At 37.2% G+C, this 19403-nt stretch overlaps 1 protein-coding gene across 1 annotated transcript in view; it reads left to right on the top strand.

The window, feature by feature from the left end:
- WDR49 (WD repeat domain 49) overlaps positions 1 to 19403 on the top strand; it is a 140417-nt gene that overhangs the window by 47981 nt on the left and 73033 nt on the right. The window contains 2 exon segments of the mRNA XM_059063910.1: positions 264 to 412; positions 19128 to 19361. Of these exon segments, the coding sequence (XP_058919893.1) occupies positions 264 to 412; positions 19128 to 19361 (383 nt within the window).

The following is a 19403-nucleotide window of genomic DNA, read 5'->3' as shown; positions in this document are numbered from 1 at the left end:
AATGGAACTGTCTTGTCCTTTCACCCTATGCAGACTCCTTCTCCCCTACACCCTGCATTTCAACTATTTCCAGTGATAGCATTCATGCATTAGCCTGGGCTATTGGACAATGATAAGATTTTCCTTCCTTCAAGACAAGGGTGCACTAGTGCTCAGAAGGCTTTTGTCAACCTATGGTGATATAGTATGTGATATACTCGTTTCAAAAAAAAGTAGAGTATTCATGTTATTAAAAGCATTTTTTTCTTTCTAATTCTGATTAGCAACTGCTGGCTTTAACAGTAAAGTTTGCCTTTGGAACCCCTATGTTGTCTCTAAGCCGGTTGGTGTCCTTTGGGGTCACTCAGCCAGTGTAATAGCTCTCCAATTCTTTGCTGCAAGAAAACAACTTTTCATCTTCTCCAGAGATAAAGTTAGTAACAGTGTGCATTTAATTTATTTAATTCTGCCTCCCCAGTTCCTACCCAAATCATCTTTGGTCCAAAATTCCTCTTAGAGCTGGTGTAGATTTTTATAATATAGTGACTTACTACTATGTTTTTGGAAATCTGTATTTTAAAAATGATACTGATGGTAATTTAGGAATAGTCCTGGGCAACTGGACAAGGTGTTTCATTTAAAAAAATTGTTTTAAACCATGTACTCATAGATGTAATCCTTATTTTTCGGTTCTCAATAGGCCACATTTTGAGAGTTTCCAAAGTACTCACTAATCCAATAAATACAGAAATGGGAATGAGAAAACGTTGCTTTGATAAGATATGGAATATGCACAGCCAATTAACTAGTGTTGTGTTTCCATTGAAGAGACTCAGTAAATTAGAAATCAAAGTTAATCTGAAGAATATCAAGTACATTAAGAACATTTCAGTTAAGTATATTAGTCCATTCTATTTGATAATATTGGTGCAAATTCTAAATATGGTGGAAAAAACATTGTACCAAAACCAGGTAGTCCCGGCTGTATCCTGATCACATTATTCACTACTCATATCTCCCAGAAAAATTTCTTTATCTCTAATAATCTCATCATGTGTTCCTCTGTAAAGCTTCTGTTTTACATAATGCCTGATGTAGATCCAGTTAACATGTGATAGATTTCAAGATACCTGGCTATGAAGAGAAGGATGGGGACAGCCTCTGAGACTTTTTCAGTGACTCTGACTTTTAATTCTATTCTAAAGTGATACTTGTATATGTGAAAATTAAATAGAAAAAATAGAAATTCGTCTTCAACTCCTTAGCCTCACCCTATGCATAAGTCCTGCCAAACTTGCTTATTTTACTGTATTACCTATCAGACCGTAAATCTCCTCCCTTCACCTGAAACTTCACCACTCAACTTCCAACTCTAGTTGATTCTACCGTCAAATATATTTATCAGCCTCACCTCTCCCTGTCAACTGCCATTGCTCTAATTCAAAATCTCATCTTCTTTTGAATTATTATCTTTCGAGTTAGCTCATCCAAAACATTGCAAGGTTGCCTAACATGTCTCCCTTCTTGCCTACGGGTCTGATTCCAATCTGCCCTTCATCCTGCTAATTAAGTGGTATCTAAGAAAAAATCTTCAATACCTCCTCTTACCCTCATTCTAAATATCAGCTCTAAAATTCTTAAGCTTTTCTATAAAGCCCGTCCCCAGTCTACCAGGCCCACCTCACTTCTTGCTCTTCTCTTCCATTCATCTGATGCTCCACATCACACTTTGCCTGTTTCCACCCTACTGCCTCATGGCTCTGCCATGTTCCCTTCTTTCTGTCTTCAGTTCCCTCTCCTCCATGCTCAATTGGCAAAAGCCTATTTATCCTTGAAGTTTCAGACTTTCTGGAGTCTTTCAGACAGACCTAGGTGTTTCTTTCTCTGCACTCCCATTGCACCTGTGTGTCCCTCCTTAGAGCATGTGTTCTGTTGTACTGAAATTGTAGTTAGCTTTCCTAAGTAGGGTAAGTGTCTTTTCAGCTTGTACACTTGGTATCAGTCACAGTGCTTGGCAGCTTGCAGTGTTTGTTCAGTTTTTTTTTTTTTTGGCTGCATTGGGTCTTTGTTGCTGCATGCGGGCTTTCTCTAGTTGCGGCAAGTGGGCTTCTCACCACGGTGGCTTCTCTTGTTGTGGAGCACGGGCTCTAGGTTCACGGGCTCAGTAGTTGTGGCTCACAGGCTCTAGAGCGCAGGCTCAGTAGTTGTGGCGCACAGGCTTAGTTGCTCTGTGGCATGTGGGATCTTCCCGGACCAGGGCTCGAACCTGTGTCCCCTGCATTGGCAGGCAGATTCTTAACCACTGTGCTATCAGGGAAGCCCCAGTGATTATTTTTTGACAGTTTGAAATGAATACATATTACTGTGAATCTTAAATACCAAAGAAACTCAGAATGAAGACTTTTCTGATGCCTTAGCTTTTAGTTGTTCTGTTTTCTGAGATCTTTTAGCACTTTGTTCTAACTCCCATTATTGAATTTGTTTTTTAAAATATTTATTTATCTGTGGGTTTATTTTTTTGGCTGCCTCAGATCTTAGTTGCGTGTGCAGGATCTTTCCGTGTGGTGCGTGGGCTCTTTGTTGCTGTAGTTGTGGCCAGTGGGCTTAGTTGCCCCGCGGCATGTGGGAATCTTATTTCCCTGACCAGGGATCAAACCGGTATCCCCTGCATTGCAAGACGGATTCTTAACCACTGGACCACCAGGGAAGTCCCCCATTATTGAATTTAACACAACCTGACATGTATACTTGAAGGTTGTATATGTATACTCTCTCTTTCACTGTATTTTGAGTGCTTAAAGACAAAGATTATTTGTTGACTTCAGTTTTGTGTTTCCCAGTATCTAGCACATATTAATGTACATTAAATACATGTTGAATAAAGCATATAAAATAGTGTAACTATCAACTAGCTGACAGGATTCACGAGGTTTGGAACTCTCTTTTGGGATTGTGCCATATACATAGTAGGTCCTCAATAAATCTTAGTTAAATGAACAATTTTTTATCAAAGCTAAATATGAAAGAAATGACAGATATTTTATCATTATAGAATTCCCTGAAAGGTGTTATAACTTTAAAAGCAAGTGAAGGGGCTTCCCTGGTGGCACAGTGGTTGATAATCCGCCTGCCGATGCAGGGGACATGGGTTCGTGCCCCGGTCCGGGAAGATCCCACATGCCGCAGAGCGGCTGGGCCCGTGAGCCATGGCCGCTGAGCCTGTGCGTCCAGAGCCTGTGCTCCACAACGGGAGAGGCCACAACAGTGAGAGGCCTGTGTACCGGAAAAAAAAAAAAAAGCAAGTGAAAGGGATAGTTAATGGGAAGCAGCTGCATGGCACAGGGAGATCAGCTAGGTGGTTTGTGACCACCTAGAGGGGTGAGATACAGAGGGTGGGAGGGAGGGAGACGCAAGAGGAAAGAGATATGGGAACATATGTATATGTATAACTGATTCACTTTGTTGTAAAGCAGAAACTAACACACCATTGTAAAGCAATTATACTCCAATAAAGATGTTAAAAAAATAAAAAGTAAAAAGACATGTAAAAAAAAAAGCAAGTGAAAAAGATGTTCTTAGAGTCAGAATTGATTGTGTATAGCTATCATCAATGTTAAGACTACCTGGCCTCTTTCAAGTCAGTTTTATCATCCTATTTTTGCTTTGCCTTTTAAACCATTACATTGTAATGAAGCTTGTCATGCCGTCTTTCACATTAGTCTAAATCCATTTCACTTTGATAAATGCATAATAATCTTAGCCTGTATGTCTTCACAACAAACAACAGAGCTTTCAGCTACCAGATTAAGCCTTTGTTTTATTGCATAAAATTCTTTTGGATATTTTATAGGACTAGGGTTAATTTAGGGAACAGGGAAAATGAAAGAAAGCATTCTTTTTTCAGAGCGCCTTTGATTGAACCATATTTTGGTCTATGAATTGCTAAATTAGAAGATTTTCAAACCAAAGTAATTTAGATCCAAATAATTTCCTGAGACTTACTTCAGTTCTTTTTTGGAAAACTGCTCTATTGTGCTTTCCAGTGATTATTAAACAATAAGTTTATCCCTATAGCATTTGGTATAAGTAATAGTCCAATTTCATTTTGCTTTGGACTCCTAAATTGTCTCATAAGATGGCAATCACTGATGGCAAGGCCCTGCTGGGAGCCAGTAACTTGGTCATTTAGAGGAGGAATCGCCATGGGAGTAAAAGGATTTTCAAAGCCTCTGGGAAATATCTCAACCAGTGAATCTGATTAGGCTTTTCTATTGCTCCTAACTCTTCTCTCCTGGGCTACTTATCCTGATTTGGCCACCAGAATCATATCAGTTTGTAACTTAATCTTTTGTTTGAGGTTTTGATTTTTCCCAGAGTCTGGTTTCTGTACTGTGCACCAAGGTTGGGAAGGAAAATTCAAAGACTCTTGTGCTGGTGACTAGCTCTTAACTGTGTGTCTTCCTTCCCCTTCTGCATACCCTCTCTCCTCAACTTTCCTCTGTGCATCCAGAGACAAGGCCATTTTCATTTTGTTTAAATTATGCAAGTAAACAGATTAATGCTCTTCTGTAAAAATTACAAGTGAGAAAGCATGTAGTACAAGAAGTGAATATCCCTTTTCTTCACTCCCCCTTCAAATCAATCCCTCTCCTGAGAAATATCTATTATTAACAGGATATGTATTGTCTTATACTTATATCACATACTTATATACTATAACATTGTATGATAATAATATGTGGTATTGTTATAATTTAGTATTATATACTGTATACCATCCTATGGGTGTATACAAATACAAGGTTGTATTTATTATTAATTTTTATGTAAGTGGCATCACATGAGACATACTTTCTTGCAACTTGCTTTTCCCTAAACAATATCTCCTGGAGATCTTTCAATGTGAGTATACATAGACCTGAATTTTTACCTGCTACATAGTAATTCATAGTATGGATGGTCATAATTTAATTATTCAATCACCTGTTAATTATAAGAGATATTGATTCTAACCAACTGTCACACATACACACACACATGCACACATACATCTTTAAGACCACATAAGTAATTTCTTGTGATATATTCTTAGAAATACATTTCTAGAAGTGATGCTATTGGGTCAACAGGGATTCAATTCTTAAAAGATGGTTTAGATGCAGGAATATTGTTCCAATTGGTATACACGTCAGAGGTGTGTAAAGGTGTTTCTTTCCTCACATTCTTGTCAATGATAGATACCACTAATGTGTTCATTCTTTTGTGAATCTAATGGACAAAAAATTAGTATGAATTTCTTCTTCAATTATTTATTAGCCATTTATATTTCTTGTTTTTTGTGCATTATCTGATCAAGCCCTTTATCCTATCAATTGGACTTGGGAATACTATCAATAGTAGTAGTTTGAAAAATATATTGATTATCCTTTATTATATATGATGCAAATATCTTGTCTCTTTCAAGCATACATCTTTTAACTTTGTTTATGTGATTTTTATCATTCAAAAGTTTTAAATTTTCATGAAGTTGAGTCTAAGAAATGATTTTCTTTGTGGCTCTGGTTTTGTATCTAGCTTAGGAACATGTTCCACAATTCATATTTATAGAGGTGTTCTCCTTTAGTTTCTGCTAATACTTATTCTATTGTCGATTATTTTTTTTTTAAATTTATTTATTTTTTTGTGGTACGTGGGCCTCTCACTGTTGTGGCCTCTCCTGTTGCGGAGCACAGGCTCTGGACGCGCAGGCTCAGCGGCCATGGCTCACGGGCCCAGCCGCTTTGCGGCACGTGGGATCTTCCCGGACCGGGGCACGAACCCATGTCCCCTGCATCGGCAGGCGGACTCTCAACCACTGCGCCACCAGGGAAGCCCTGTGAATTTTTTTTATTGCATTTAACTTTGCAGTTTATTTTTGTGTAAAATGTTTTTTTTTCTACAAATGGACATCCAAGATTTTTTTTGAATAATTTCTTTTGAAAAATTTGTCTCCCTCATTGGTTTGAAGTTCCATTGTTATCATTTGAATTTCCAGGTATACATGAATTTGTTTCTGGATGCTTTATTCTTTCCATTAGTCTGTTTGCCTTTTCCTGCATAAATACACTGCTGTTTTAACCAGCATAGCTTTATTTTTTGTTTTGATATCTGCTAGAGAAATTCCTACTTCTGTGGGGTTTTTTTTGTTTTTTGTTTTTTTGTTGTTTTTTTTTTTTTTTTTTTTTTTTTTTGCGGTATGCGGGCCTCTCACTGCTGTGGCCTCTCCCGTTGCGGAGCACAGGCTCCGGACGCGCAGGCGCAGCGGCCATGGCTCACGGGCTTAGTTGCTCCGCGGCATGTGGGATCTTCCCGGACCGGGGCACGAACCCGCGTCCCCTGCATCGGCAGGAGGATTCTCAACCACTGCACCACCAGGGAAGCCCCTGTTTTTTGTTTTTAATTTTAACAATCCTCTGGCATCTTATCGTTCTAAGTAAATGTTAGGATCAGTATTCATGTTTCATGAAAAGCCATATTAATTTTTGGATTGGATTTACATTGAATTTGATAGGTGACATCTTTAAAATATTGAGAAAGCACACCCTGTATTTATCCATTTATTCATTTTTTAAATGCCTTTCAGAAAAATTGTACAAAAATTTCCCATTCCTTGTTGAGGTTTTTCCTCCACATTTCAAGTGGCATCTTATCATATTCTTGACTTTTCTGGGAGTGTTTATAATGGGACGTGCCCACTTTCTATATAACCTATACATTTAGTTTTAAAATTTAACAATTTTTTTCTAAAACATTCTTTAATTGCCTGGTAATTTTGTATGCTCTTTTGTTGTTTGCTCATTTGGGGGATTTTGACTTTTAGCTCTTTAATTTCATATTAATTACTGCATTTTCTTATCAAATAATTCTAATACTTGGAGTCCTTGGGGATCCAAATTAGATATTTACTATTCTGATGCTTCTTCCTCATGGTGAATTGTTCCTTATTGTTTCCTTTCTATGTTTGGTTATTTTTTATTGTTACCTCATTTTTTGCTAGTGCTAAACTATAGGCATTCTGAGGAATGAAATTGAAAATGCTTTCCTCCAGAGAAGATTTGTGTTTGTTTCTGCAGAATGGAAATAAGGAAAACTACTGTCCTGAGGCAACTGCATTTTCCTTATTTATTATCCTTTTAATTGAACAGTTTTGTCTCAGTGCCTCTGACATACTGCTGGTCCAAGGCTTAGGATCCTGGTTATAATTTTTACTTTTTTATTTTTATACAGCAGGTTCTTATTAGTTATCTGTTTTATACATACTAGTGTATACATGTCAATCCCAATCTCCCAATTCATCCCACCCACCCCCATTCCACTTTCCCCCCTTGGTGTCCATACGTTTGTTCTCTACATCTGTGTCTCTGTTTCTGCCTTGCAAACTGGTTCATCTGTACCATTTTTCTAGATTCCACATATATGCGTTAATATACTATATTTGTTTTTCTCTTTCTGACTTACTTCACTCTAATAAAGTCTCTAGGTCCATCCATGTCTCTACAAATGACCCAATTTAACTGCTTTTTATGGGTGAGTAATATTCCATTGCATATATGTACCACATCTTCTTTATCCATTTGTCTGTCCATGGACATTTAGGTTGCTTCCATGACCTAGCTATTGTAAATAGGGCTGCAATGAACATTGGGGTGCATGTGTCTTTTTGAATTATAGTTTTCTCTGGGTATATGCCCAGTAGTGGGATTGCTGGGTCATATGGTAATTCTAATTTTAGTTTTTTAAGGAACCTCCATACTATCCTCCATAGTGGCTGTATCGATTTACATTCCCACCAACAATGCAAGAGGGTTCTCTTTTCTCCACACCCTCTCCAGAATTTGTTGTTTGTAGATTTTCTGATGATGCCCATTCTAACCGGTGTGAGGTGATTCTTCATTGTAGTTTTGATCTGCATTTCTCTAATAATTAGTGATGTTGAGCAGCTTTTCATGTGCCTCATGGCCATCTGTATGTCTTCTTTAGAGAAATGTCTATTTAGGTCTTCTGCCCATTTTTTGATTGGGTTCTTTGTTTTTTTTAATATTGAGCTGCATGAGCTGTTTGTATATTTTGGAGATTAATCCTTTGTCTGTTGATTCATTTGCAAATATCTTCTCCCATTCTGAAGGTTGTCTTTTCATCTTGTTTATAGTTTCCTTTGTTGTGCAAAAGCTTTTAAGTTTCATTAGGTCCCATTTGTTTGTTTTTATTTCCATTTCTCTAGGAGGTGGGTCAAAAAGGATCTTGCTGTGAGTTATGTCATAGTGTGTTCTGCGTATGTTTTCCTCTAAGAGTTTGATAGTTTCTGGCCTTACATTTAGGTCTTTAATCCATTTTGAGCTTATTTTTGTGGATGGTGTTAGGGAATATTCTAATTATATTCTTTTACATGTAGCTGTCCAGTTTTCCCAGCACCACTTATTGAAGAGGCTGTCTTTTCTCCATTGTATATTCTTGCCTCTTTTATCAAACATAAGGTGACCATATGTGCGTGGGTTTATCTCTGGGCTTTCTATCCTGTTCCATTGATCTATATTTCTGTTTTTGTACCAGTACCATACTGTCTTGATTACTGTAGATTTGTAGTATTGTCTGAAGTCAGGGAGCCTGATTCCTTCAGGTCTGTTTTTTTGTCCCTCAAGACTGCTTTGGCTTTTTGGGGTCTTTTGTGTCTCCATACAAATTGTAAAATTTTTTTGTTCTAGTTCTGTAACAAATGCCATTGCTAATTTCATAGAGATTACATTGAATCTGTAGTTTGGTTTGGGTAGTAGTGTCATTTTTCACAATATTGATTCTTCCAATCCAAGAACATTGTATATTTCTCCATCTGTTTCTGTCATCTTTGATTTCTTTCAGCAGTGTCTTATAGTTTTCTGATTACAGGTCTTTTACCTCCCAAGGTAGGTTTATTCCTAGGTATTTTATTCTTTTTGTTGCAATGGTGAATGGGAGTGTTTCCTTAATTTCTCTTTATTATCTTTCATTGTTAGTGTATAGGAATGCAAGAGATTTCTGTACATTAATTTTGTATTCTGCAACTTTACCAAATTCATTGATTAGCTCTGGTCATTTTCTGGTGACATCTTTAGGATTATCTATGTATAACATCATGTTATCTGCAAACAGTGACAGTTTTCTTTCTTCTTTTCCAATTTGTATTCCTTTTATTTCTTTTTCTCCTCTGATTGTCGTGGCTAGGACTTCCAAAACTATGTTGAATAATAGTGGCGAGAGTGGACATCCTTGTCTTGTTCCTGATCTTAGAGGAAATGCTTTCAGATTTTCACCATTGAGAATGATGTTTGCTATGGGTTTATCATATATGGCCTTTATTATGTTGAGGTAGCTTCCCTCTATGCCCACTTTCTGGAGAGTTTTTATCATAAATGGGTGTTAAATTTTGTCAAAAGCTTTTTCTGCATCTAGTGAGATGATCATATGGATTTTATTCTTCAATTTGTTAATATGGTGTATCACATTTATTGATTTGCGTATAGTGAAGAATCCTTGCATCCCTGGTATAAATCCCACTTGATCATGGTGTATGATCCTTTTAATGTGTTATTGGATTCTGTTTGCTAGTATTTTGTTGAGGATTTTTGCATCTATATTCATCAGTGATATTGGCCTGTAATTTTCTTTTTTTGTAGTATCTTTGTTTCGTTTTGGTATCAGGGTGAGGGTGGCCTCATAGAATGAGTTGGGGAGTGTTCCTTCCTCTGCAATTTTTTGTAAGAGTTTGAGAAGGATGGGTGTTAGCTCTTCTCTAAATGTTTGATAGAATTCACCTGTGAAGCCATCTGGTCCTGGACTTTTGTTTGTTGGAAGATTTTTAATCACAGTTTCAATTTAATTACTTGTGATTGGTCTGTTCATATTTTCTATTTATTCCTGGTTCAGTCTTGGAAGGTTATACCTTTCTAAGAATTTTTCCATTTCTTCCAGGTTGTCCATTTTATTGGCATAGGGTTGCTTGTAGTAGTCTCTTAGGTTGCTTTGTATTTCTGCGGTGTCCATTGTAACTTCTTTTTCGTTTGTAATGTTATTGATTTGAGTCCTCTCTCTCTTTTTCTCAGTGAGTCTGGCTAAAGGCTTATCAATTTGTTTATCTTCTCAAAGAACCAGCTTTTAGTTTTATTGGTCTTTGCTATTGTTTTCTTTGCTTCTATTTCATTTATTTCTGCTCTGATCTTTATGATTCTTTCCTTCTACTAACTTTGGGTTTTGTTTGTTCTTCTTCCTCTAGTTCCTTTAGGTGTAAGTTTAGACTGTTTATATGAGATTTTTCTTATTTCTTCAGGTAGGCTTGTATTGCTATAAACTTCCCCTTAGAACTGCTTTTGCTGCATCCCATAGGTTTTGGATCGTTGTGTTTTCATTGTCATTTGTCTCTAGGTATTTTTTGATTTCCTCTTTGATTTCTTCATTGATCTCTTGGTTATTTAGTAACGTATTTTTTAGCCTCCATGTATTTGTGCTTTTAATTGGTTCTTTTTCCCTGTAACTGATTTCTAATCTCATAGCGTTGTGGTCAGAACAGATGCTTGAGATGATTTCAATTTCTTAAATTTACTGAGGCTGGACTTGTGACCCAAGATGTGGTCTATCCTGGAGAATGTTCCGTGCGTACTTGAGAAGAAAGTGTAATCTGCTGTTTTCAGATGGAATGTCCTATAAATATCAATTAAATCTATCTGGTCTGTTGTGTCATTTAAAGCTTGTGTTTCCTTATTAATTTTCTGTCTGAATGATCTGTCCATTGGTGTAAGTGAGGTGTTAAATTCCCCCACCATTATTGTGTTACTGTCGATTTCCTCTTTTATAGCTCTTAGTAATTTACCTTATGTATTGAGGTGCTCCTATGTTGGATGCATATATATTTATAATTGTTATATGTTCTTCTTGGATTGATCCCTTGATCATTATGTTGTGTCCTTCCTTGTCTCTTACAACATTATTTATTTTAAAATCTATTTTATCTGATATGAGTATTGCTACTCCAGTTTTCTTTTGATTTCCATTTGTATGGAATATCTTTTTCTATCCCCTAATTTTCAGTCTTTGTGTGTCCCTCGGTCTGAAGTGGGTCTCTTGAAGACAGTATATATATATATATAGGTCTTCTTTTTGTGTTCATTCAGCGAGCCTGTGTCTTTTGGTTGGAGCATTTAATCTATTCACATTTAAGGTAATTATCGATATGTATGTTCCTATTACCATTTTCTTAATTGTTTTAGGTTTCTTTTTGTAGGTCCTTTTCTTCTCTTGTATTTCCCACTTAGAGAAGTTCCCTTAGCATTTGTTGTAAAGCTGGTTTGGTGGTGCTGAATTCTCTTAGCTTTTGCTTGTCTGTAAAGCTTTTGATTTCTCCGTTGAATGTGAATGAGATCCTTGCTGGGTAGAGTAACCTTGGTTGTAGGTTCTTCCCTTTCATCACTTTAAATATATTCTGTCACTCCCTTCTGGCTTGTAGAGTTTCTGCTGAGAACTCGGCTGTTAACCTTATGGGAGTTCCCTTTTATTTGTTGTTTTTCCCTTGTTGCTTTTAATAATTTTTCTTTGTCTTTCATTTTTGTCAGTTTAATTACTATGTGTCTCAGTGTGTTTCTCCTTGGGTTTATCCTGCCTGGGACTCTCTGTGCTTCCTGGAGTTGGGTGGCTATTTCATTTCCTATGTTAGGGAAGTTTTTGACTATAAACTCTTCAAATATTTTCTCATGTCCTTTCTCTCTCTCTTCTCCTTCTGGGACCCCTATAATGCGAATGTTGGAGCATTTAATGTTGTCCCAGAGGTCTTTTAGGCTGTCTTCTTTTCTTTTCATTCTTTTTCTTTATTCTGATCCATGGCAGTGAATTCCACCATTCTGTCTTCCGAGTTACTTATCCATTCTTCTGCCTCAGTTATTCTGCTTTTTTTTTTTTTTTTTTTTTTTTGTGGTATGCGGGCCTCACTGTTGTGGCCTCTCCCGTTGTGGAGCACAGGCTCCGGACGCTCAGGCTCAGCGGCCATGGCTCACGGGCCCAGCCGCTCCGCGGCATGTGGGATCTTCCCGGACCAGGGCACGAACCCGTGTCCCCTGCATCAGCAGGCGGATTCTCAACCACTGCGCCACCAGGGAAGCCCAGTTATTCTCCTTTTGATTCCTTCTAGTGTATTTTTCATTTCAATTATTGTATTGTTTATCTCTGTTTGATTTTTAATTCTTCTAGGTGTTTGTTCTTTAATTCTTCTAGGACTTTGTTAAACATTTCTTGCATCTTCTCAATCTTTGCATCCATTCTTTTTCTGAGGTCTTGGGTCATCTTTACTATCATTATTCTGAATTCTTTTTTGGAAGGTACCCTATGTTCACTTCATTTGGTTGTTTTTCTGAGGTTTTATCTTTTTCCTTCATCTGGTACATAGTCCTCTGCCTTTTCATTTTGTCTGTCTTTCTGTGAATGTGGTTTTTGTTCCACAGGCTGCAGGATTGTAGTTCTTCTTGTTTCTGCTGTCTGCCCTCTCTCCTGGTTATAGTCTACTCATTTATGCCTACTTTTCACTGTCTCCCTGTGAAGTTTGCTTCTTTTTTCCTCCTTCTTCTTTTGGACCTGTGAAGATTGTCTCCAATCGCTGAAGGTCCAGCAAGGCAGCAGAAATTATGTTTTATTCAGAGTTGTTTTTCTTTGAAGCAGGAAGGCCCCCCACAAAAACCTAGTCTGGAATGATACTTGAACCAAGATTCCCTTGTTCTAGCTGGTTTTACTTACTTTCTTCAAAGCAGTTGTTAGTATAAATATTGAGTTAAAAAAGAAAGAAAAATATTTCAAGTGTTTAGGTTTACTTTGTGAAGTAAAAGAGGAACAGTGATCTTTGAAAGGCAAAGTTAGAAAACTTTTGTTTAAAGACTGCGAAAAATTCTGTTATGTTTTTCAGTGTTATGTGAGCAATGATAATAGCAAAAAAATCAACTTAACTGACGTTTTAAAATTCCCCAAAGGACTTTTGTTCTGAAAAAAGAAAGCCAATTAAATAAAATGTTGATATTAGTTAAATTTATTGCTGAACTTCAACTGGGAAATTAATGAGAGTTTTGCAAAACAATTCATAGCACTAAGAAACATTTTCACTTTTTCAAGGTCAATGATAGAATACACAAACAGACACACAATAGAAATCTGTGTCCTAGAGCTGTATGTCTTCTTTCATTTTTGTTGGAAAGAATGAAAAATAGATGATAATGGCTATGGTAACAATTTAACAATGAATAACACAAGAGAAGATTTTAACCTCCCACTAATATTTTAAGGTGGACCTCAATCCTGAGGAAAAACATGGCAAAAATATTTCTTAAAGGAAGATCTGTTATATTACTTCAAGATAAAAACATTAGCTGAGGTATTCAGTAGAATACTTGTGCTAGCATATATCATGTCAAACAAAATTGCCTTTAAGCATTCACTGATTATGCCATTGTGGATTATCCAAGGCTTAAATTCTAAATAAATAGACTTGTTAATACATAAAGGTATATTCAGGAGAGCCAATGCCCTCTGTTCCTGTTATTCTATTATCTGCAAGTAGGCTATCCATTTTTGTGGATTATCCCAGAGAGCTGAGCTGCTGCACTGCTGTCTTCAAAATCCCCTTAGCAATATATACTCTCTCTCTCTTTTTCTTATTGTCATTTTATATCTATGCCCTACAGGATGGTAGGAGTTAGTAGCAAATATTTGATGCAGCCAGACAAATCTCATTTTGATGCAGTTCTCTAAATCTGTCTTCTACTTTTCCTTCACTTTTATATCATTATTAGGAAATTATGAATCTTCTTTTCCCCTAAGTACTTTCAATTAAATTTGGACATGTTGCCAATATGTAAATAATGCTGATTTGGTTTTAAAAAGTACACTGAAAACAGATTCTGTATCCATCCATACATATATTTTTGTACCCACCCATCCATGAAGTTACCCATTTATAATGCTAATATTTATAGGATAAAAGAAAAGTTTTGTTTACTTATTTATTATTTATTTATTATGCCTATGTGAAATGATTCTGTCCATCTCTGGCAGGGAGCAGGAAGAAATTTTTTGTAAAATTAGACTACATTTCTTTAGCCCAATCTTCACAATACACCTTCTTGAAATTGCTTCAGTTGTTATTTTGGAATCTATAGGTAATGGATTGAGCAATTTCAGTACATTCTAGACAAAATTGACAGAATTTTAGAGCTGGTGGCATCCCCTTGTGTATAAAGGTGAGGAAATGGAGAAGTAATATAATATACCTAAGCTGACAGACCTGAGTAATATTAAAACTAGGATTGAGATGTCTGGAGTCTGGAGTCCCAATCCACTGGTTTCTAGTGCTAGTGTATATAAATAGTACAGGATTTGCTTTTGTAATCCAGCATTATTAACTGGGTAACAGTTGAAACAAGATAAAGATTAAGTAGAGGACTTCCCTGGTGGCGCAGTGGTTGAGATTCTGCCTGCCGATGCAGGGAACACGAGTTCGTGCCCCCGTCTGGGAAGATCCCACATGCCGCGGAGCGGCTAGGCCTGTGAGCCATGGAGGCTGAGCCTGCACGTCCGGAGCCTGTGCTCCGGAGAGGCCACAACAGTGAGAGGCCTGCGTACCGCAAAAAAAAAAAAAAAAAATTAAGTAGAAAAATAAGTCCTCATCATTATATGAAAAGCTATATTTTTCCTTGATAGAAAATCACAAGCTTGGATGCTTACTCCTCCTAATACTATAAAAATGGAGATGAAGTAAAGAGGCCCTATATAAAGCATTTCAAGGACTAGGCTTAGTAAGTCTGAGTTTGGACAAGCATCACAAGTTCTCAGGTATCATGATGAAAATAGAAAGTACAGTTTATATTAAAATATATGGAAAATATAAATTAAAAAATAATCAGGGGCTTCCCTGGTGGCGCAGTGGCTGCGAGCCTGCCTGCTGATGCAGGGGATGCGGGTTTGTGCCCCGGTCCGGGAAGATCCCACATGCCGCGGAGCGGCTGGACCTGTGAGCCATGGCCGCTGGGCCTGCACGTCTGAAGCCTGTGCTCCACGAAGGGAGAGCCCACAACAGTGAGAGGCCCGCGTACCACACACACAAAAAAAATCAGTTACTTAATTATAATTTTTAAGCCTGGGTGTTTACCAATTTCCTTATTTTTCCTACTAAGAATAAAGAAAACTTCTCTAGGATATCGGAATGGAAAATGATATTAAATATACTCCTTTCTGAAATGTGACCTAATTCTATTCCAGAAGTCAATTTGAATATTAAAAAAAGAGGAAAATCAAGGATTCTCAAATACTAACTAGATATTTAAGTGATATTTTGCAAAAGGACTTGATTAATAAAATAGAATTAATGTGAGATATTTTTCTTGATTAAAAAGATATAGACTGATTAGGAGAGTACAGTTATCTGGTTTAAAGCCAAGCCACATGATATTACTGGTTAAGCTGAGAGAAAGATATCTTGTTCAAGGAGATTAGCATTGATCTTAAAACCAAACTGAGAAGTTAAAGTACAATACAATGAAAATACTTAGGAAATTTTAAAAAAAACAACCAAAAAACTAATGCCTGAGCCCCATCCTCAGAGTCTGATTTAATAGGTTTGAGAAAAGTCTCAAACATAAGCAATTTCTAAAACACCATAGGTGTTTCTAATGTCAAGATTAAAAACCACTGATATAGAATGTGAAGTGTAGAAAAAATTGAAAACCGTATGAGAGGTCACCTACCATGATATGATTTCCGGGAGAATGCTGAAACACTGTTTTAAACATTGATGACAGTATGTAAATGTTGTTGGCTTTGATTCTCAGGAGAAAGAAAAATTAGAGAATTAAAGATGGAAGGGGACTTAGTAGGATCACTAATTACCAGAGTCAAGGGTTCTTCAAGGGAAGAAGGGAAAGAAGAAAAGTAAAAATTAATTTTAAGAAAAATTAATGAAGACACATTTTGCTTAAAAAAATGCACCTCTAATTTTAATTGCTAATAGCAAGAACTCACCTGTCATAAAGTAGAGGGTATCACTCATCTATTTTTAATTTTTCATTTAATTTATGTGACTAAATGTCAACGAAATATTAAAGTCAACGTAAATGATTTTAACAACATGCAGAAAATGATTCTGGGGAAATTATAGTCCATTAATACTGTTGAGTTATTGTTAATCTATACTCAACCATGCCCCAGATTATTTTTCTGAAATGAAGTTAATTTCAGTTTTTTAGGAGGGAGTCCATACCAAACAAGACAGGATTTTGAACAATGATGATACGACTATTGTAAGTTATATGAGTGTTTGAGAATGATCTAGATGCATCTAATATATGTGGTTTTAACATTCAAAATAATAACTTATCAATCCTATTTATATTTAGAACACTTTGAAATATATTTGCAAGTCGTAGTTCTTGTAGAGTTTATATTTTTGAGGATAAACATTTTCTGGAGAGTGGCCAGAATGTTTTAAATAAAAATAGTAAGGTTTAAGAACTAAAATAAGTTGTTTAATAAAAAATTCTTGCCAGGAAAACCCAATTTACTTTATAAATATATATTCTTAGGATTAGAGGGATTGGTAATGCTGCTTATCTATCTGGTAGAATTTGACTAGGTCAGTTTAAGTTTGTTATAAGTGTTAGTAAATGGAGAGGTTACCCTATACATCAAGCATACTCATTTCTGCAAGATGTTTGAAAAAGTCTCATAAAATTTCATTGTGAATTAGATGAGATCTGCAATTGGGTAAATAACCATGTAGAAGTGAGGCAAGCTTTTTTATGGAAGTGTTATATTTTTGGACTTATCCTAGCTAATATTTTTAACAGTGAGTGGGATAAAAACATAGTTGTTAAATGAACCACAACCTTCAAGAAATTAAGAAAATATCTATTGACCATCTACTGTATTCCATGGGATGTGTGGACAAATCAGGGAGGAATTATCAATATAATAGCATTAGGATTCAAAATTATATCTTTAGGGCTTCCCTGCTGGCGCAATGGTTGAGAATCCGCCTGCCGATGCAGGGGACACGGGTTCGTGCCCCAGTCCGGGAAGATCCCACATGCCACGGAGCGGCTGGGCCGTGAGCCATGGCCGCTGAGCCTGTGCGTCCGGAGCCTGTGCTCCGCAACGGGAGAGGCCACAACAGTGAGAGGCCCGCGTACCACACACACAAAAAATAAATAAAAATAAAAAAATAAAAAAAATAAAAATGATGTTATGATGTTGAAAGAACTGAGGCCATTTACCCTGAACAAAGAGGTATACGAAGAGGCTTATGTAGGAAAAGAGAGTAAGATAGAATCAAAATGTAGAAGAGGACATCTAATCCTCTAATCGTGATTACTCTAGGAATTCCTATCCCATGGGATATCAGGATCTGTATGGGAGATGTGTGTGTCTATATATCCAAAGAAATTATGTGGAAAATTGTGTGCATATGTGGGTATATGCATTTAGGAGGAGGGGATGGACCATCGTTTTCAAATGATTTTTTTTCCCCCCAAAGGAGTATATGATTTAAAATAGGTTAAAAACTACTAGGTAGCCTGCCCTATGGAGTAATAAACACTCATGTAAACAGAGGTCATCTTTTATAGATAATTTAAAATAATTCTCATACTGGATAAGATGCACTAGTTTATTTGAAAGAAAATTTTTTGCTCTTAGGTCCTAATGTTTATACAGTATAAAGAATAAAATACACTTAATAATGAAAAAAAATTACTGAACACTGACCACATACTGGTCATCATGCTAAATGCTTGACATGGGCTCTCATTCACTCTTCATAGCATCAGATTAGGTAGGTACCACATCAAAAACTCAGAGAGACAAAGAAACTTACTAGAGGTCACCCTGCAGTAAGGGATAGAGCCAAAATCAGAACCCAAAAAGTTTGGCCCTAGAGCTGGCCCGCTGGCCCTTATTGGAGAGGATTTTCGCTGTCTTCACTCTGACTCTCCCTTCTGCACCATGACTGACAGTGGCAACACTTGCATCTGCAAAGCTGCTCTTCCCATTTCCTTTAGTGTTTACCTTGTTCCATCTGCATGTCATTTTTTGTGTCTTAATTGTGTTTTATCTGAACTTGATTTCATTTAATAACAAGTCTTTTATTTCATCAGAAAATATATACATCTATCTATCTATCTATCTATCTATCTGTCTATCGAAAGAGGTTGTATTCATTTTCTATTGCTACTGTGACAGATAACCACAAACTCAGTGGTTTGAAACAACACACCTTTAATGTTTTGTAGGTTAGAATTCCATCCTGGGTCTCACTGGGCTAAAATCAAGGTGCTCCAAGGGCTGTCTTCTTTTCTGGAGGTTCTGGGGGAAAATCGTTTCCTTGCCTTCTCCAGCTCTCCTGGTTCATGGCCCCCTTTCTCCTTCCTTGAAGCCAGGAACATTAGGTAGAGTCCATCTCACATCCCATCACCCTGATCTCCCTTGTGATTACATTGGACTTACCCAAATCAACCAGGATAATCTCACCATCTCAAAGGCCTTAATTTGTGACATCTGCAAAATCTCGTTTGGCATGTAAAATAGCATATTCACATTTTCCAGGGATTATGACGTGGGCATCTTTTTTTTTTTTTTTTTCCAGTACGCGGGCCTCTCACTGCTGTGGCCTCTCCCGTTGTGGAGCACAGGCTCCGGACGCGCAGGCTCAGTGGCCATGGCTCACGGGCCCAGCCTCTCCGCGGCATGTGGGATCTTCCCGAACCAGGGTACGAACCCCTGCATCGGCAGGCGGACTCTCAACCACTGAGCCACCAGGGAAGCCCTGGAAGTGGGCATCTTTGAAGATGATTACCCTGCCTACCATAAGCACCTACTAAATGCAGGCACTTTTCTGGGGACTGAGACAAAACACAATCCCTTCCCTAGAAGAAATTACAATTGAGGAAATACTGAAACAGAGAAGGGAAATACAAAAAATATGTGCTATGAGAGAAGTGTGAACAATTACAGCACTATGCAGAGCCTGCCTTGGATCGAGGGTGAGCTAGAGAAAATCTGGCTAAAAAATTAGAATTATTCTTGACATACTCATGTGACTGTTACTTTTCATGCAGGTTTTGAGACTCTGGGATATTCAGCACCAGCTGTCCATCCAGAGGATAGCTTGTTCTTTCTGCAAAAGTCAGGACTTCAGATGTCTCTTCCACTTTGATGAAGCCCACGGACGACTTTTCATCTCACTTAATAACCAGCTATCATTGCTGGGAATGAAAAGTGATTCCGGCAAGAGGGTGAAAAGCCACAAGAAAGCAGTCTCTTGTGTGCTTTACAATTCAGTCTTGAAGCAGGTAATGATGTTTTTCTGTCACTCTCCTGACATGTCCCCACAT

Source organism: Kogia breviceps, chromosome 5 (genome assembly GCF_026419965.1).
Source record: "Kogia breviceps isolate mKogBre1 chromosome 5, mKogBre1 haplotype 1, whole genome shotgun sequence".
Lineage (NCBI taxonomy): Eukaryota > Metazoa > Chordata > Mammalia > Artiodactyla > Physeteridae > Kogia > Kogia breviceps.
The sequence above is the reverse complement of the archived record's forward strand: the minus strand, read 5'-3'. Positions and strand labels throughout refer to the sequence as shown.